General features: G+C 40.6%; 1 protein-coding gene across 1 annotated transcript in view; it reads left to right on the top strand.

Moving 5' to 3' along the window:
- Window positions 1–17,342, top strand: part of myofl (myoferlin like) — a 36,599-nt gene extending 19,257 nt beyond the window's left edge. The window contains exons 19-53 of the mRNA XM_034151780.1: window positions 5,820–5,997; window positions 6,375–6,499; window positions 6,594–6,703; window positions 7,439–7,631; window positions 7,715–7,870; window positions 7,960–8,091; window positions 8,181–8,344; window positions 8,772–8,886; window positions 9,562–9,664; window positions 9,750–9,889; window positions 9,977–10,141; window positions 10,400–10,487; window positions 10,671–10,748; window positions 10,850–11,031; window positions 11,169–11,327; window positions 11,406–11,504; window positions 11,711–11,872; window positions 11,983–12,148; window positions 12,488–12,558; window positions 12,659–12,673; window positions 12,756–12,854; window positions 13,194–13,322; window positions 13,623–13,778; window positions 13,911–14,002; window positions 14,138–14,308; window positions 14,435–14,583; window positions 15,155–15,294; window positions 15,420–15,508; window positions 15,585–15,680; window positions 15,787–15,928; window positions 16,046–16,145; window positions 16,249–16,442; window positions 16,525–16,634; window positions 16,735–16,882; window positions 17,020–17,342. Coding sequence (XP_034007671.1) covers window positions 5,820–5,997; window positions 6,375–6,499; window positions 6,594–6,703; window positions 7,439–7,631; window positions 7,715–7,870; window positions 7,960–8,091; window positions 8,181–8,344; window positions 8,772–8,886; window positions 9,562–9,664; window positions 9,750–9,889; window positions 9,977–10,141; window positions 10,400–10,487; window positions 10,671–10,748; window positions 10,850–11,031; window positions 11,169–11,327; window positions 11,406–11,504; window positions 11,711–11,872; window positions 11,983–12,148; window positions 12,488–12,558; window positions 12,659–12,673; window positions 12,756–12,854; window positions 13,194–13,322; window positions 13,623–13,778; window positions 13,911–14,002; window positions 14,138–14,308; window positions 14,435–14,583; window positions 15,155–15,294; window positions 15,420–15,508; window positions 15,585–15,680; window positions 15,787–15,928; window positions 16,046–16,145; window positions 16,249–16,442; window positions 16,525–16,634; window positions 16,735–16,882; window positions 17,020–17,058 — 4,455 coding nt within the window. The 3' untranslated portion in view covers window positions 17,059–17,342. The remainder of the gene's footprint in view (window positions 1–5,819; window positions 5,998–6,374; window positions 6,500–6,593; window positions 6,704–7,438; window positions 7,632–7,714; window positions 7,871–7,959; window positions 8,092–8,180; window positions 8,345–8,771; window positions 8,887–9,561; window positions 9,665–9,749; window positions 9,890–9,976; window positions 10,142–10,399; window positions 10,488–10,670; window positions 10,749–10,849; window positions 11,032–11,168; window positions 11,328–11,405; window positions 11,505–11,710; window positions 11,873–11,982; window positions 12,149–12,487; window positions 12,559–12,658; window positions 12,674–12,755; window positions 12,855–13,193; window positions 13,323–13,622; window positions 13,779–13,910; window positions 14,003–14,137; window positions 14,309–14,434; window positions 14,584–15,154; window positions 15,295–15,419; window positions 15,509–15,584; window positions 15,681–15,786; window positions 15,929–16,045; window positions 16,146–16,248; window positions 16,443–16,524; window positions 16,635–16,734; window positions 16,883–17,019) is intronic.
- The last annotated feature ends 138 nt before the right edge of the window (window positions 17,343–17,480 follow it).

Genomic DNA, 17,480 nt, shown 5'->3' on the forward strand with positions numbered 1-17,480 from the left:
GACTTGTGAAAAGTAACTACAATTCTACCCGTGATATACGCTCATTATATCACGGCTAAGAACCAATCAGATTGCTTGATTTGACTTATCCGTTTTATAATTGATTATATTAACTTTCGTTTTAATTATTCAACTTAATATGGAGACCTCAACATTACTTAGATGTATTTCCATGATAATCCTTTAAGTGTCAATACATTTTTTTCCTTTTAAGTTGGTATTGGTAGGAACCATCAATACAGTACTCTTTGTATGACACAAAACAAATATTTTTCTCAATACCTTCATGCTAACTTATAACTTATATTAATGAACATTATGCCAATACATATATATTATAACTGTGTTTAATGTGGGACACTAATTTGTAATTGCTGATTTAAATTTGTGACAATATTTTAATGCTTCTTCTATTTTAGGCAAGGCAAGGCAAGGCAAGTTTATTTATATAGCACCTTTCAACACAAGGCAATTCAAAGTGCTTTACAAAACTGGAAGACATTATGAAAATGGCATTTAAAATCAGTCATTAAAAAGAAAAGATAATAAAATAAACATTAAAAGAAAAAATACATGGATAAAAGTTAAAAGTTACAGTGCAGTTTAAGATGTGAATAGTTCAATTAAAAGCAGCGGCAAAAAGAAAAGTCTTCAGCCTGGATTTAAAAGTAGTAAGAGTTGCAGCGGACCTGCAGGTTTCTGGGAGTTTGTTCCAGATATTTGGAGCATAATAACTGAATGCTGCTTCTCCATGTTTAGTTCTGACTCTGGGGACAGAAAGCTGACCAGTCCCTGAAGACCTGAGAGATCTGGATGGTTCATAATTTAGCAGTAGGTCAGACATGTATTTTGCGCCTAAACCATTCAAAGCTTTATAAACCAGCAGCAGTATTTTGAAATCTATTCTTTGACACACAGGAAGCCAGTGTAAGGACTTCAGAACAGGAGTGATGTGATCCACTTTCTTAGTGTTAGTGAGGACTCGAGCAGCGGCGTTCTGAATTAGCTGCAGCTTTCTAATAGATTTTTTAGTGAGACCTGTAAAGACACCATTACAGTAGTCGAGTCTACTGAAGATAAAAGCATGGACAAGTTTTTCCAAATCCTGCTGTGACATTAGTCTTTTAATCCTAGATATGTTCTTTAGGTGATAGTAGGCTGATTTAGTAACTGTTTTAATGTGACTGTTGAAACTCAGGTCAGAGTCCATGACTACACCTAGATTTCTGGCTTTATCTGTTGTTTTGAACATTGCAGACTGAAGCTCAGCGCTAACTTTTATACGTTCTGCCTTGGCTCCAAAAACCATTACCTCAGTTTTATCTTTGTTTAATTGGAGAAAGTTCTGATACATCCAGTAATTCATTTGTTCAATGCACTTACTCAGTGTTTGAATTGGAGCATAATCTCCTGGTGAAATTGTTACGTAAATTTGTGTGTCATCCGCATAGCTATGGTAACTTATTTTGTTGTTTTTCATTATCTGAGCCAGTGGTAGCATGTAGATGTTAAAGAGAAGAGGCCCCAAGATGGAGCCTTGAGGTACCCCACATGTCATAGTTGTCAACTCAGATGTGTATTTTTACCTATAGAAACAAAGTTTTTTCTGTCCTTTAAGTAGGACTCAAACCAATTTAGAACTGTTGCCGAAAGTCCCACCCAGTTTTCTAGTCGGTCTAGTAATATGTTGTGGTCAACAGTGTCAAACGCAGCACTGAGATCTAATAATACTAACACTGAAGTTCTGCCACTGTCTGTGTTTAAGTGGATGTCATTGAAGACCTTTACAAGAGCAGTCTCAGTGCTGTGGTTTGGACGAAATCCTGACTGGAACACATCCAAACAGTTATTTAAATGCAAGAAGTTACTCAACTGTTGAAATACAACTTTTTCAATGATTTTACCTAGAAATGGCAGGTTTGATATTGGCCTGTAATTGTTCATTACTGAAGCATCTAGATTATTCTTTTTTAAGAGCGGTTTAATGACTGCAGTTTTCAGGGCCTCTGGAAAAACACCTGAGTGAAGAGATGTGTTTACTATATGAAGTAGATCTGAGGCCATGCAAGGAAAAACATCTTTGAAAAATCCTGTTGGAATAATATCAAGGCAGCAGGAGGAGGATTTCAGAAGTTGAATAATGTCCTCTAAGTTTTTACCATTAATCTGATGGAATTGTGTCATGGTGTTTGAATTGATATTAGGTGGACATAGGGACAACACATTTGCTGTACCTGATGCAGAGGCACTGACTGCTTGTCTAATTTTCTGAATTTTGTCAGTGAAGAAGGAGGCAAAATCATTGCACGCCCTGGTGGATAGAAATTCAGAGGCTACTGACACTGGGGGGTTAGTTAGTCTGTCGACGGTAGCAAACAAGGCACGTGCGTTGTTTTTGTTTTTGGTAATGATGTCAGAGAAGAAAGACTGTCGTGCGTTTTTCAATTCCAAATTATAAAGGCCAAGTCTCTCTTTATAGATTTCAAAGTGAACCTGGAGATTTGTTTTTCGCCACCTACGTTCAGCTTTTCGACACTCTCTTTTTTCTGTTCTCACGGTCATGGCCTTTCTCCATGGAGATATTTTCTTGCCAATCACTTCCTTTACCGTAGTTGGAGCAATGGTATCTATAACATTTTTAATTTTTGAATTAAAATGATCTACTAGCTCATTTACTGAGATGTTAGCAGGGGCAAGTGTGGATGAAAAATTATGAGTAAACATTTCCCTAGTATTTTCAGTTAAATATCGCTTTGTGGTTACCTCTTTCTGAACATTTTTGTGAACAGAAATAGAGCTCTCAAAGAAAACACAGGAATGATCAGAGAGTGCAACATCAGTCACCACAACCTTTGAGATATTCAGACCCTTTGAGATAATTAAGTCCAGAGTGTGCCCCTTATTGTGCGTGGGCTCCGCCACATGCTGAGTCAGTCCATAGTTATCAAGAACACAAAACAGTTCTTTAGCCCCTCTGTCCTGGGGGTTGTCAACATGGATGTTAAAATCACCAACAATGACTAGACGGTCAAAGTCAATACACACTATAGACAGCAGTTCAGTAAAATCATCAAAAAAGCTTGCACAGTATTTGGGTGGTCTATAGATATTTAGGAACAGAGCTCGAGAGGAGCATTTCAGCTGAAGGGCCACATATTCAAAAGAAGCAAAGTCCCCATAAGATGTCTTCCTGCATTGAATGGAATCATTGAACAAAATAGCAACTCCACCCCCTTTCTTATGCATTCTTTCCTGACTCATAAAACTAAAGTTGGGAGGGGTTGATTCGATAAGAACAGCTGCACTGTTATTTTGTTCAATCCAAGTTTCCGTTAAAAACATAAAATCGAGATTGTGCTAAGTGATAAAATCATTGATTAAAAATGTTTTTCCTGCCAAAGACCTGACATTTAATAAAGCTAGTTTAAGTTTGTTAAATACACTATCAGTAAAAACATTTGTGACAAGCTGTGGCTGACATGGAATCACTGCTAAATTTGATAACCTCACACAAACGTTTGAGCACTTCCTGTTTCTAAGCTGATTTACCGCTCTTAATCTATTACCTATCAACACAGATATCGGCAAAGCTACTGGCAGGCAGGGCCCCGGCATGTGCTGGAAAGAGTTGAGAGTGCCATATGCCCTTGAGCCTGGACCCAGCACATATCAGAAATAGTTTGTTGCGTTTTGTACACACACATCCTTATCAGGCTTCGGAGACTGCAGATGCTTTCTTGAAGGGAGGGGAGGTGGTTGACGTAGGCACGGTGATGAAGACGGGGGAGATGGTGCGCGTCTCTGCTTCGGTGATTTTGGTGGGCGTTGTGGAAGGGCGGGGGTAAAGGACATGCTGCCAGGGGGGGGAGGTGGTTGACGTAGGCTTGTCTTTGGTGATTTTGGTGGGCGTCGTTGAGGGGCGGGGGTAAAGGACATGCTGCCAACCCTGCATATCGCCTTCATGCGGTCATCGAACTCCAGGGGGCAGGGCGAGGGTGAAAGGGTGAGCGGAGAGTAGAGAGAGCGGGGGGATGAATGAAGAGTATCCTCAAAGGCGTTGACAGGGGGGGTGACGGGCAGTGGAGACTCCTCCATTTGTGTCATAGGTCTCCCATAATCAGAACATTCCTCAGGCGGGTGCAGTGATACTTCTTCAGGGTTTTCTGCGCGATGTGTTGTGTCTTTCTCCTGTTTTGATTCCTCTTGCCGCTTGTCCTTGGCAGAGGGAACAGATTGCTGATGCAGGCAGTTGAATATGTTAGAGATAAACAATTTCACTCCTGACTTGTTCAGGCAAACTCCATCTGCCTTAAAAAGATGTCTGCGATCCCAGAAAAAGTTAAAATTGTCAATAAAATGGACAGAATGGTCAGTACAGGCAGCTGAAAGCCACGTGTTCAGTGCAAACAGTCTGCTGAATCTCTCCACTCCTCTTCTGACTGGCGGTAGAGGGCCACTGATGAACACCTCCGCATTTAGAGAGCTGACAGTTTCCAACAGACATTTAAAGTCTTCTTTCAGCGCTTCTGACTGTTGTTTCACAACATCATTTGTTCCAATATGTAGTACCACATTCTTCACAGTCGGATGTTCAGCCCCAATATGCAGGATCTTCTCAGCCAAGACGGAGACCATATCCTTGGGAAAACAGAGTACTTTGGTGTTGTTCTTACTACACAGACCTTTTACATCTCTTACAGCAGAGTCACCCACAATCAGAGTTTCAGGCCCAGTCGTTAGCTTTCCCTCTAGCCTTTTACTTTTGGAGTAGCTATTGGTCCTTACCCTGCTGTGTGAAGAGGACAGGTTATCCAGGTCATCAGAAAGAGATCTCCGGTTCTCGGTCAGCGGAGCGTATCTGTTCTGGATTGGCACACTTGGTGGTTTAGGAGGATTGTTTGTAGTTCTCCCTTTAGCAGCTGTCCACGGCTGTTTCCTAGTATGAATAGGGGTTGAAGAGGCACTCTTCCTGGGTGATAACAATGCAGGCCAGCCGGTCGCATCACAGATTTCAGAGCGCTGGGCTCTGCCTGTTATTCGTCCTCCCAAATCCCATGGAAATGATTTACTCTTAGGCTTTGCACCCAGAGAGTTCCAGGGAGGACTACCACTTGTAGATTTATTACCCAGTACACAGCCCTCCTGTTCCTTGGAAACCTTGTAGCTGCTAACTAGCTGTGAGTTAGCATACCCTTTTCCATTATTTTGCAACACTGGTAAAGTGGTGTTATTCCCACAACATAGTCCATTCACTTCCACGTTAACTTCCAACCGTTGCATTTTCATTTCCAACACAGCCATCTTCTGTAGAAGTATGTGGAAGTCATCTGTAGAGAACGGAGGCATTTTGCTACCAACTAGCTTAAGCTAAATAGCATGCAGTAGCCTACCAGGCTTTAGCTGTTGCTAGGCCACGCTACTGTAAGACTGAGGTCGTCGTAAAAATGTTGAAATATGGCTGAAACCCTCCGTCTATTTACGATGAATAACTGTCCCAGTGATAAGTTAATGTCCAGGAGCCGCTGCTCGAAGTTTTCAGAGAATAAGAATAGGAAAATCAGCATAAAAAGTAAGCAGAGGCAAGAGCAAGCAGAAAAGCGTCTGCACTGTAAGAAAGAAAGATAAGGGTCTTTTACATGATTTTTGAATGAAAAATTCAGCAGTTGGTTAATGGTAGAATTCATGACATATCAATTATCCAAAAGAAAATGCAATTTAAGACACATTTGTTATTGTTCTTTTAGCATGATTGAGAAAAGAGACAGAAATAATCCCGCCCTAACCTCTTACACTGCCACATCCTTTTCGTTTGTGTGCAGAAATACCAGCGGAAGAGGAATTTCTACCTGTGCGCTGTGTTTCACAGTGCATGCATGCTTCAAGTGCCGGGCGAGCCTATCCAGTTTGAGGTCAGCATTGGTAACTATGGTAACAAGCTGGACTCCACCTGCAAGCCCCTGCCATCGACCACCCAGTACAGCTACGCTGTGTTTGATGGTATGAAAAGAAGAAGTCTGCAAGAATAATACAAAATAAATTACTCAATTTCACAATTGATGGTGTTTTTGTTCAGGAGAATGAACATGCATTACATCATATTTCAACCCTGGTTAATGTCATTACTTATTGAAAGTTGAATAAAATAAATAAATATATATATTTTACACTTAGAACTTTGCTGTAACAGTGAATAATGTACATTTCTGAAGTCAAAAAGGGCTTGGAGCTCTGAGGGTTAAACTGTTTATCATGCTGTAAGTGTGTTTAAACCGGGATTATGGAGCCAATGAGACATGGACTCCACATGTTAGTTTGTGGTCCACTCCAGTACTTGTGTTTAAAATGACTGGGTGTATTTATTTGGTATTCCACAGGTAATCACTACTATTACCTGCCCTGGGCTGAGACTAAGCCTGTTGTGATTCTCACTTCATTCTGGGAGGACATCAGTCACCGTCTGGACTCTGCCAATTTACTCCTCTTCATCGCTGAGAGACTGGTGAGAATAAGTCACGGTGGCAAATATTGTACATGTCTACACAGGCAGTACTTCTCAGTAATATCCTTTTATCTGTCTGTGTGATTTATTTCAGGAGTCCCACCTTACCTCTTTAAAAACAGCCATCTTAGCCAAAGTGTCTGAAACATGTCTGACAGAGAACTGGCTCAAACTCATCAACCATATGATTGAGGATCTGAACAGGTAAGACAGGACCAGAGAGACCCTGGACCTGTGTGTTGTATCAAGTTATGCTTTATTGCAGCTTATCATAAGGAAAACTATGGTCATTGTTTTCATCAAATACATTTGCAGGTGGATGTTTTGGTGGAGGTATATTGTTTTAAGACCTGTCCATATAACTATTATTAACTTTTTGGATGATACTTTTTCCCAGAAACAATTTCAATAAAGAATATTATTGTCATTTTAGGACCATTTCAGGCTACTGGTGTAATTTAGCATCATAATGCATGAAATATGTATGTATGAAAAATGTAATGTAAATGTACATGAAAAAAATGACTAAAAATACAAAATAAATAAAATAAACCGCCCAACATAAAACAATACATTAATTAGGCTCTGAGCTATTATAAATATCAAACATTTGGGCAGGGGGTATATGGCCATTCACCCTTAACAATAATAATGGTAATATATTGCCAATCCAGTTATTCAGAGGTTACAACCTTTGTTAACAGAAAGTGCAAAGTAACAGCATATTAGCTATACAGTACATTAGATATAAGTAAGAACAACAACACTCTTTATCATGAATCGCATAAACTGCAGACAAAAAGGTCAGCAACGTCAAAAATATTGATGCCATGTCCGTTTCCTTTATGATACGTCAATTGTGTTATTATTGGGAAAGGCTTAACTGTTTTACCTTGTTATTTTCTTTAAACATTAATCTTATTCACCAATTTTTGACAGTTTCCAGCTCCCAGTGCTGGAGGGCCAGCCCAATGTGACTGTACTGGATCTCCAGTTGAAAAAGCTGCGAGACGCTGCTGTGGACGCCATCAGAGAGGTGGCCAAACGCATGAAAGGGGAGGCCACGAATGTCAAGGACACTGTTGGTGACATCGAGGACTGGTTGGAAAAAATCAAGCAGCTGGCAGAGGAGGTCAGGAAAAGCATAAATATGAAGTTATGTAAAAAGTCATTGAGACGTTATCATGTAACTTAAATGTTGTGTGTCTTAATCAGCCTCAGAACAGCATGCCTGATGTGATCATCTGGATGTTAAGAGGAGAGAAGCGAGTGGCTTTTGCTCGAGTCCCAGCAAACCAGATCCTGTTCTCTGACTTTAGTGAACAGGCGCGTGGCAAGCACTGCGGACGGACTCAGACCATTTTCATGCAGGTACAGAATAATGTATTTATTTCTAATTTGATATTTTACTGGTAATGTTCAGAAAGAGTGCACACCTTTTGTATTTGTTTCTTTGTCAGTACCCCATGGACAAAAACAAAGGGGAGAAGGTCCCTGTTCAGCTACGGGTCAACATGTGGCTCGGCCTCTCTGCTCATGAGAAGAAGTTCAACAGCTTCTCAGAGGGAAACTTCAGCGTGTATGCTGAAATGGTAAAGTAGCTACACTATAAATGAGCTTTTTTATATACATATACGTTTAATCTGATATCAGTTGTGTTATCTCTGACTTTTTTCCGCAGTATGAGAACCAGGCCAGTGTTTTAGGGAAGTGGGGAACTACCGGTCTGGTTGGTCGCCATAAGTTCTCCGATGTGACTGGAAAGGTGAAACTCAAACGAGAACGCTTTCTGCCCCCCCGTGGATGGGATTGGGAGAAGGACTGGTTTGTTGACCCTGAGCGATGGTAAGTCAATGAAACACACCATATCACACACACACACACATTCCTTTGTGATTAATTACTTGTAAAGTCTCAAAAACAAACATCCTGTATTCACTGTAGCTGAACACACTCCAGAATCCTGTTCATATTTCTGCTCTATTATCTATTCATTGTCCGTGATCATTAATCGGTGCTTGTACCAGCCATAATCACACAATCACAGGAAATAAAAAGGAAATTGGGAATCTGCCAGTTTTTTTGTTTAAGGAGGTATCCCTCCCTCTGCCTCCTAGTTCTTTGCTTACATTCTCCCATCAAGGCTCATGTAAACAATTTGAGCTCTCTGATGCCTAACTTCCTGAGCTGCTCCACTCAGATGGTCACGGTCATACATAGCTACTGCCTGAGTCACAAAGCCTCTCATTAACCTTTGTGGGATTTTCTACAGCCTGTTGACAGAAGCAGACGCTGGACACACAGAGTTCACAGATGAGGTTTTTCAGAACGAAACACGTTTCCCTGGTAGAGAGTGGAAGCCCGCTGCAGAGCCCTACACAGACGTGGTACAACCTACTGCTCACACACACACACAAACACACATTTGAGTTTCGGGAAAAATGTGGGTAAAGATAACAGGAGAGAAGCCTGTCTATTCATGTTAGTTTCCAATGTTATCAGTTGTTCTTATGGACGCTAGATTTCTTTGGGGTCGAATCTATGGGCTTTCCTGGATGAGACCCTGTTGTGTTTTTGATTGTGATTATGTCGTTTTCAGTAGGACTGCTGTTGATGATTATGACATCATATTGAGTTACATCTGAACAATATCCAAAATAACTTAGACCTCCTATGCTTAATCCTATACTTCTTATTTTATACAATATACGTTTAATTATTAAATGACTGTAAAATGTGGAAGAACTCGCTTTTAGTGTTAGACCTGCAGAGAACATCAACCGGCTCAGTTCATTACAGCGTTTTGCGTTATTTAGCATGTTATTTTGTTTTAACAGCCAGCAATGTTACTGTTTTGATTCACTTTTCATTCCAGACACAGCTATAGCATATACAATATCTGATTAACGCACATAACTATACATTCCCAGCAACAAGTCGAACACACAAACCTAGCAACTACCTGTTGAACATAGCGGAACATTTAGCAACCTAACCAGAGTCTGGGTTTGTCAATAGCTATACAGTACATACATGAATGACATTGGATCTGTGTTGTCTAGAATGGAGAAAAGGTTCAAAGCCCAGCAGAGTTTGAGTGTCCACCTGGATGGAAATGGGAGGATGTCTGGAGCTTTGACAGCAACAAGGCTGTTGATGAGAGAGGTAACATCACTAACACTGACATATGTGATTTTCTTTTTAAAACATTAGATTTAACTTGATCTGTATGTGTGTCTTTTGGCTCTAGGGTGGGAATACGGTGTTACCATTCCTCCCAATGACAAGCCCAAATCCTGGGTCGCAGCTGAGAAGATGTATCATGTCCATCGCAGGAAGAGACTCATAAGACCACGGAAGAAGACATCTGATAAAAAGGCTGTTTCTGAGGTAAGAAAGAGGTAGATGTGGATGAGAAAACGGGGTAGATTTGAGAGATTTTGAAGCTCATTTTTTCTGTCCTTGTCTTTTCCATAGAGGCGAGACCCAGGGGAAGGCTGGGAATACTCTTCCCTGATTGGCTGGAAGTTCCACAGGAAGGAGCGCTCCTCTGACACATTTCGCCGCTGCCGCTGGAGAAGAAAGATGGTTCCCTCAGACTGCATCGGGTCCTCTGCCATCTTCAGGCTGGAAGGGGCATTAGTGAGTCCAGGGAGAAACATTACTAAACATGAGTTCCACATTTCCCCCCACCAAGCAGTTGTCATGACAACAACATTTACTTTATGCCATCTGAGTCATATCCTCAGATTATTCTCCTGCATGTGTGTCCGATGTTGGCAAATCTTTCAGGAAGTTTATTTTAGTTCTGCATTCTTTCTTCCTTATCCAATTTTTCTTAGATTTTGCAGAAATGTTTCCCTGTTCTTTTCAGCGCCTCACCCTGTGATTTGTTAACAGGGTGTTGATGTCGACGAGAAGGCCAGTAAAACGGATGCAGCAAAACTATTTGGTGCCAACACACCCACTGTTTCCTGCCACTTTAGCCGTAAGTAGTTGGGCCAGATAAAGTTAACTTTTGATCACTCTGCTGATTGTTTCTTCAAAGCTCCTGGTGCCAGATAACCTTGAATCAAGAACTAAGCAGTGTGGCAGATGTTCTGTGTGATTAGATTGGTGGTAACATAGTCATAAATGTTAAACATGCTGAAAAATGTTATCTCCCTTTTAGAGTCTTACCTCTACCATCTGAGAGTGTACGTGTACCAGGCGAGGAGTCTCTGTGCCATGGACAATGACAGCTTCTCGGGTAAAGTCAAATCCTGGCCTGGACGAATACATGAAATCGACTCAGGATGTAAAATGTTGCTTTAATTCAATTAAACATCACAAACTCCTGGTCATCCCCAGATCCCTATGCACATGTGTCATTCCTCCATGTGAGTAAGACCACAGAAGTCATAAGGTCCACCCTGAACCCCACATGGGACCAGACTCTCATCTTTGAGGACATTGAGATCTACGGAGACCCACAAACTATTGCCCGCAACCCTCCTGATGTGGTGCTGGAGCTGTGTGACAGGGATCAAGTAGTACGTTGTATATTTTATCTGCCAAATCAAATCACATAAGCATTCTAAGTTTTATGCAAGAAATGCATCTGAGATTCATGTATGATATAATCAGGCGTCACTAAGTGTTTGTGTGTCGTTGCACTTTATTTATAAAGGGTAAAGATGAACCCATGGGTCGCTGTAGGTGCCCTCCTGTGGTGAAGCTGAACCCCAGTGTGGCTGTCAGCCCTAAGCTGCTGTGGTTCCCGGTCAACAAAAAAGGTCGCAATGCCGGAGAGATACTGGTGGCTGCAGAGCTCATACTGAAGAACAAGGTAAAGAAGACACTGAAGAAACTGTTATTAACTCTATAAAACAGTACTTAGTAGGTTATGCTTTTCTTTGCCCTCCAGGGGAATGACGGAGAAATGCCTCTGCTACCTTCTCGCCGGGGGGAGATCTACATGGTTCCCCAGGGAATCAGGCCTGTAGTGCAGCGCACTGCGATCGAGGTACATTACGCCATCATGCTCCTTTGCCAGCACCTATAAATTCCCATCACACACATTTCATGATCAGACAAGATCAGCCCAACCCTGAGATATCTGCTGTGGTTGCATTTCCTACCAATTTTTCCCTTCCCCCCGTACTCTCACCTGTCTTTTACCACTATGGCAGCCTCTAATCTGCCCATGTTAATGTGTTTGTTTGATCCCAGGTCTTGACTTGGGGCTTGAGGAACATGAAGACCTACCAGTTGGCCACAGTCACCTCTCCCAGTTTGATAGTTGAGTGTGGTGGAGAGATTGTGCAAACCGCTGTAATCAAGAACTTCAAAAAGAACCCCAACTTCCCCGGATCCGTGCTGCTCCTCGAAGTGGTACAGACCCTCAAACTCTCTGGAATATATATTCAGACATCTGTAAAAGTTGCATGTCTACATTTTCAATATTTTCTCACATGGCTCGTTCTATTTTTTTCTCACCTTAGCTTCTTCCCAAAGAGGAGATGTACACCCCTCCCATCGTGCTGAAGGTAATCGACCACCGGCCTTTTGGCAGGAAACCGGTAGTGGGTCAGTGCACCATCGACTGCCTGGAACAGTTCCGCTGTGATCCATATCGCATTAACAGTGAAGTCTGCATGTCTGCTAGAGGTACAGTATACACACACATGGCAGACACATACTCATCTCCTTATTTGAGGATTTTTGTTTTAGATGTGTTTGATGGGAGGCATCATTTTGTAACATAAAAAACATGGTTTTTTTGCCATGCTGTTTTTCAATTCAAACAAACATTATGTCAACAATGCAAGAAGAACACTCTTTAAAAAAAATAAACAATGCATACATTAATTAAAAATCTGATTAAAATAGAAACATTACATACAATAATTAGTTAATTAATTAAATTATATAATTTTTTTAAATAATAATTACAGTAATACTGAAGACAGTGGAGTCTTATTGAATCCTGTTTTAATTGACTTGCAGTGGCTATGATAGCTGCTGCCCAGGGAGATGTTGTCATAGAAATTGATGAGAGACCTATCGTCAAAGCCGAGGTAAGTAATAATGTACTCACTCACTCATATGACAACATTTTCACTGCTACGTCTTTCTTTTATTGATAAGTATTCTTTGTTTGCTTCCCACACTATGCAGCTTCATGCAGAAATGGTGAGTTTTTGTTTGTCCTATCACATTTTTAGAGATGTTATCTATCGGCAGATTAAGTGAATCATTATTTTCCCTTGTGTAGGACAAGGAAGCAGTAGACTGGTGGAGTAAGTTCTTTGCCTCTATTGGAGAGAAGGAGAAGTGTGCGCCTTACCTGAAAAAGGGATACGACAAATTACAGGTAAGAACATGTTTTTGCACATTGCTTAAACACAATAATGATTTGAATCTTTCCCTGAATTCTTGTATGTGATTTTCTTACAGCAAGATATATCTGTGACCAGAAAGTCCTGCTTCTCATTCTTTTTGATAAGAGTTTGCATTGGTATTTAGCTAAAAAAAGATGCTGTACTCCGATACTGAAAAGAGCAGTTAGTAGTTAGTTATTTTAATGAAAAAAAATAATACTAATTATTCTGAGTGCTGTTAAAACATGTAACCAAGGTGTGACGTATCGTTAGCTTGAGAGATCACAATATATGAAGTATGACTTAGTTTCTGTTCTTGTGTTGGTTTTCAGGTCTTTAACAGTGAGCTTGAAGAGGTTCAACAGTTCCAGGGATTCACTGATTTCTGCGGCACTTTCAAACTCCAGCGAGGAAAGACCGAGGATGAGGAAGATGACCCCTCTGTGGTGGGAGAGTTCAAGGTAAAGAAGCCCATTGGTACACATGGGTAAACACTGCTTTGGATGCTGTCCAGCTACTTTTCTTAGCCTTTGCCTGCCCTCTGGTGGATAATTTATGAAATGAAACAGTATTATTTATATCACCTTCTGATTGGTATGTCTGTGAGGGGATATTTAGCTTCAGTATGTAGTACCTCATTGATGTAACAATCTATTGTTACCTTGGTAGGAATATGGTCTGAGGTTCCAGTGTGAATGTTATGAGCTTGTATAAGAGAGGTTATAGGACTAACAGTGCTGTCTTTTTTCGGCTATATACAGGGCTCATTCAAGATTTACCCACTGTCGGATGACCCAGGGGTGCCAGCTCCACCCCGCCAGTTCAAAGAGCTTCCTGAGAGCGGACCGCAGGGCTGCCTTGTCAGAATTTATGTGGTGCGCTGTCTTGACCTCCAGCCTAAGGACACAAATGGCATGGTGAGTATTAAATAAAGCTGCAACTAAACCACCATCTTGGCATAGTTACAAATAATTGAGTCACAACAGTGCTCTAGATGTATGAAGATGAAAGATCACTAAAGTTAATTTTTTTGTATTCTCATTTTTCAGTGCGACCCATACATTAAGCTATCACTGGGAGGGAAAACACTGGATGACAGAGATCACTATAAACCAAACACCCTTCACCCAGAGTTTGGGAGGTGAGACAGCAATGAGTTCATCTTCCTGACATTTTGTACATTTTGTATTTGTTCAAATGATTGCTGCCAGTTTGAAGTTAGTCTAAGAACAGAAAGAAGCAGGCTATGCATAATTTGTTGTACATTTTTGACCAGGATGTTTGAGATGTCCTGCTTCATGCCTCAAGACAAGGACCTGAAGATTGCTGTGTATGACTATGACTTACTGAGCAGAGATGAAAAAGTGGGTGAGACGGTCATCGATTTGGAGAACAGACTCCTGTCTCGTTTCAGGCCCTGCTGTGGCCTGCCTCAGACCTACTGTGTGTAAGTATGTGCTGCTACAGTACAGCATCTGCAGTACAGTGGATGTATCAGACGTCGGCCAGGGAATTCTTTGATTTATTTTTGTTTCTTGAAGACAAAGCCATAACGTCTATAATTTTGTTGCAGCTCAGGGATCAATCAGTGGAGAGACCAGCTGAAGCCGTCGCAGATCCTGCAGAACGTGGCCAGAGTGAGAGGCGTCCCTCCTCCACGCATCGAGGGAGATGGAAGCTCGCTCTCTTTCTCAGGAAAAGAATACCACCTGCACGATTTCGGTACTGCCATTGTCAAATACCGTAGAATTATACTGATATCTCAATGACTAAGTTTTGATATAGAAAATGTCTGAGCAGAATGCTTTCCAACTAGTATGAAAGTACGCTGGAGTTGTATCTTGGCCTAAATATTAACCTGTATCTACTAAAGCACTGGGTTTCAAAGTCTAAGACTGGGCTTACCCTCAAACAAGTGAGTTAGTTTACTTCCTCAGTTTGCTGTATTGCTGAATGCATATTGGAACCACGTTATTTGATCCTTTAGACACTCAAAAATAATAATTAGGCCAGAAAACAAACAAAATTAATGATTTTGCACAGCACTCTTTTTGAGTGCTGTGCAAAATCATTCATTAGTTTCTAACTGTAGCAAATTACACACATTGAAGCTATTCTACCTTACTGTATGTGATTTTCTTTTAGCCATAGTAACAACAAATTACATGTGTTCACTTCCATTCTCTGAGGCTCCCTTGAAACAGTTTGTAGTCCGCCTCACACTTTTGACCTTTGTTATACTTTACACTATCCTTTCTTTCTTGACCTTTGTGATGTGATGTGCACTTTGCAGAGGCAAACACTGCGATCCATCCACACTTAGGCCCAGCCAGAGAGAGGCTGGCCCTGCATGTACTCAGAGCCCAGGGCTTGGCACCGGAGCACGTGGAGACCAGAACCCTGTACAGCTCCTACCAACCCAACCTGCCTCAGGTTAAAACATCCCAAATAACACTACATACATTTTTTTTTTGATTAGAGGTAGCAAAGATATATAAGTCATATATAATGCTTTTTAGAATAAACATTTTAACGTTGTTTGTTTTTCCTAACCACAGGGACAGATTCAAATGTGGGTGGACATTTTCCCCAAGAGCCTTGGTTTGCCAGGTCCCCCATGTGATATCACTCCACGCAAAGCCAAGAAGTAAGGAACACTTGACTAAATATTGATTTATAAAAATGCATTTAAGGATAAAATATAACAATATTATTTTTAACAGGTATATGTTGCGAGCCATAATTTGGAACACAACAGATGTTACTCTGGACGACACAAGCATAACTGGAGATAAAATGAGTGACATCTACGTTAAAGGGTAAATTACACGCAATACCCTATCCCTTCATTTATGTATACTTTTACCACCTACTGGACTCACGTACAAGTAGCTTATCTGAATTCAACATTGCCATGTTTTTTAGATGGATGCTGGGTATGGAAGACAACAAGCAGAAGACTGATGTACACTACAGATCCCTGGATGGGGATGGAAATTTCAACTGGAGGTATATCTTTGAGTTTGACTACCTGCCTGCAGAACAGCTGTGTGTGGTCTCGAAGAAAGTGAGTAAGGTCCTGGAGCAGGAAAAAAGCATCAAATGATTGTTGTGTCATATTTATATATTATTATTGTGTGCTGATGCAGGTAATTGTCTAAATAAAGTGTTTGTGTTTTTCCAGGAACACTTTTGGAATCTGGACAAAACTGAATTTAGGATTCCTCCTAAATTGATCGTCCAGATATGGGACAATGACAAATTCTCCATGGATGACTACTTAGGTTAGCATTATGATTAACCCCACACAGAGGGAGGTCTAGATAGAGATCTACAAAAGAGCAATAAAGGACTAATTATAACTTTCCATTAATATTTCTGTTACAGGTTCACTTGAACTGGATCTACTTAATCTGATCTCTCCTGCTAAGAGCCCAGAAAAGTGCAGCCTGAAGATGTTGCCTGGTATGGCAGACTCAGTCTCCACGAAAAAAACCCTGCCCAACTCACTCTTCTCCCAGAAGTCTGTACGAGGCTGGTGGCCATGTGCTATCGAGCAGGATGGGAAACATGTGCTTGGTGTATGTTTATGTCCTCGGCACATTCCATAGTAAAAAAAAAAATCCTGGATACTTTTTAAGATTTTGTTTTCAAACTCCACAGGGGAAGGTAGAGATGACACTGGAAATAGTGGAGGGGAAGGAGATGGAGGAGAGACCTGCTGGGAAAGGCCGAGATGAACCAAACATGAGTCCCAAACTGGATCCACCCAAGTAATAAATCAGAGTCCTTTAAACATAAATAAATTATGAGTTTGTTGTTCTATGAATTGTTTAATGTTAACTAATGTTGCTGTCGTTCTCCATTCAACAGCCGGCCTGACACGTCATTCTTCTGGTTTATAAACCCTTGCAAGACCATGAAGTTCATCGTTTGGCGCAGATTCAAATGTATTTTCATTGGAGCGATTCTTCTTCTGCTGGTTTTGTTGTTCCTTGGGATCCTGTTCTACTCCCTTCCTGTAAGATTTCTTAGTTTACTAACTGATTTACTGATTTGAATAATTCTAAAATTTAAATCATATTTTTTTTCCCATCAAACATCATTCCTATGTATTTTTTATTGTGATAGACTTAAATATGTTTTATATATCCACAGAATTACATCTCAATGAAGATCGTGAAGCCTTTCGCCTAAGGAGCACTGCAGAGAAGCTGTCTGTCTCGCTGCTGCAGAAACCACAGTCCTATCCACTGTCACTGACCCTTAGAAATATGCAATAACTTAGATACATAGCAGCATGATATCTAGCATTTTACTCACACATAACCACAACCAATGTATTTGCACTCTCATTATTGCTTACAGTATTTTTGTTTGCGTTGCCAATCATTTCTCATGTTCACATTTAGACAAAGAAAAAACAATAATGTCTATAATTATGTATTTTTTAATAAACTCTGTTTTAAACAAATTGTTAATATTTTGTTATATTTTGCACACATTTGCAATGAATGAAGCTATTTGGAAATGATCTAACTAACTGTATAAGAATATTAACATAGGAAATTCCAATACTGTTATCAACATTAAGTAAGTAATATCAAAACTAAGTACAC

This window comes from Trematomus bernacchii, unplaced genomic scaffold (genome assembly GCF_902827165.1).
Source record: "Trematomus bernacchii unplaced genomic scaffold, fTreBer1.1, whole genome shotgun sequence".
Taxonomy (NCBI): domain Eukaryota; kingdom Metazoa; phylum Chordata; class Actinopteri; order Perciformes; family Nototheniidae; genus Trematomus; species Trematomus bernacchii.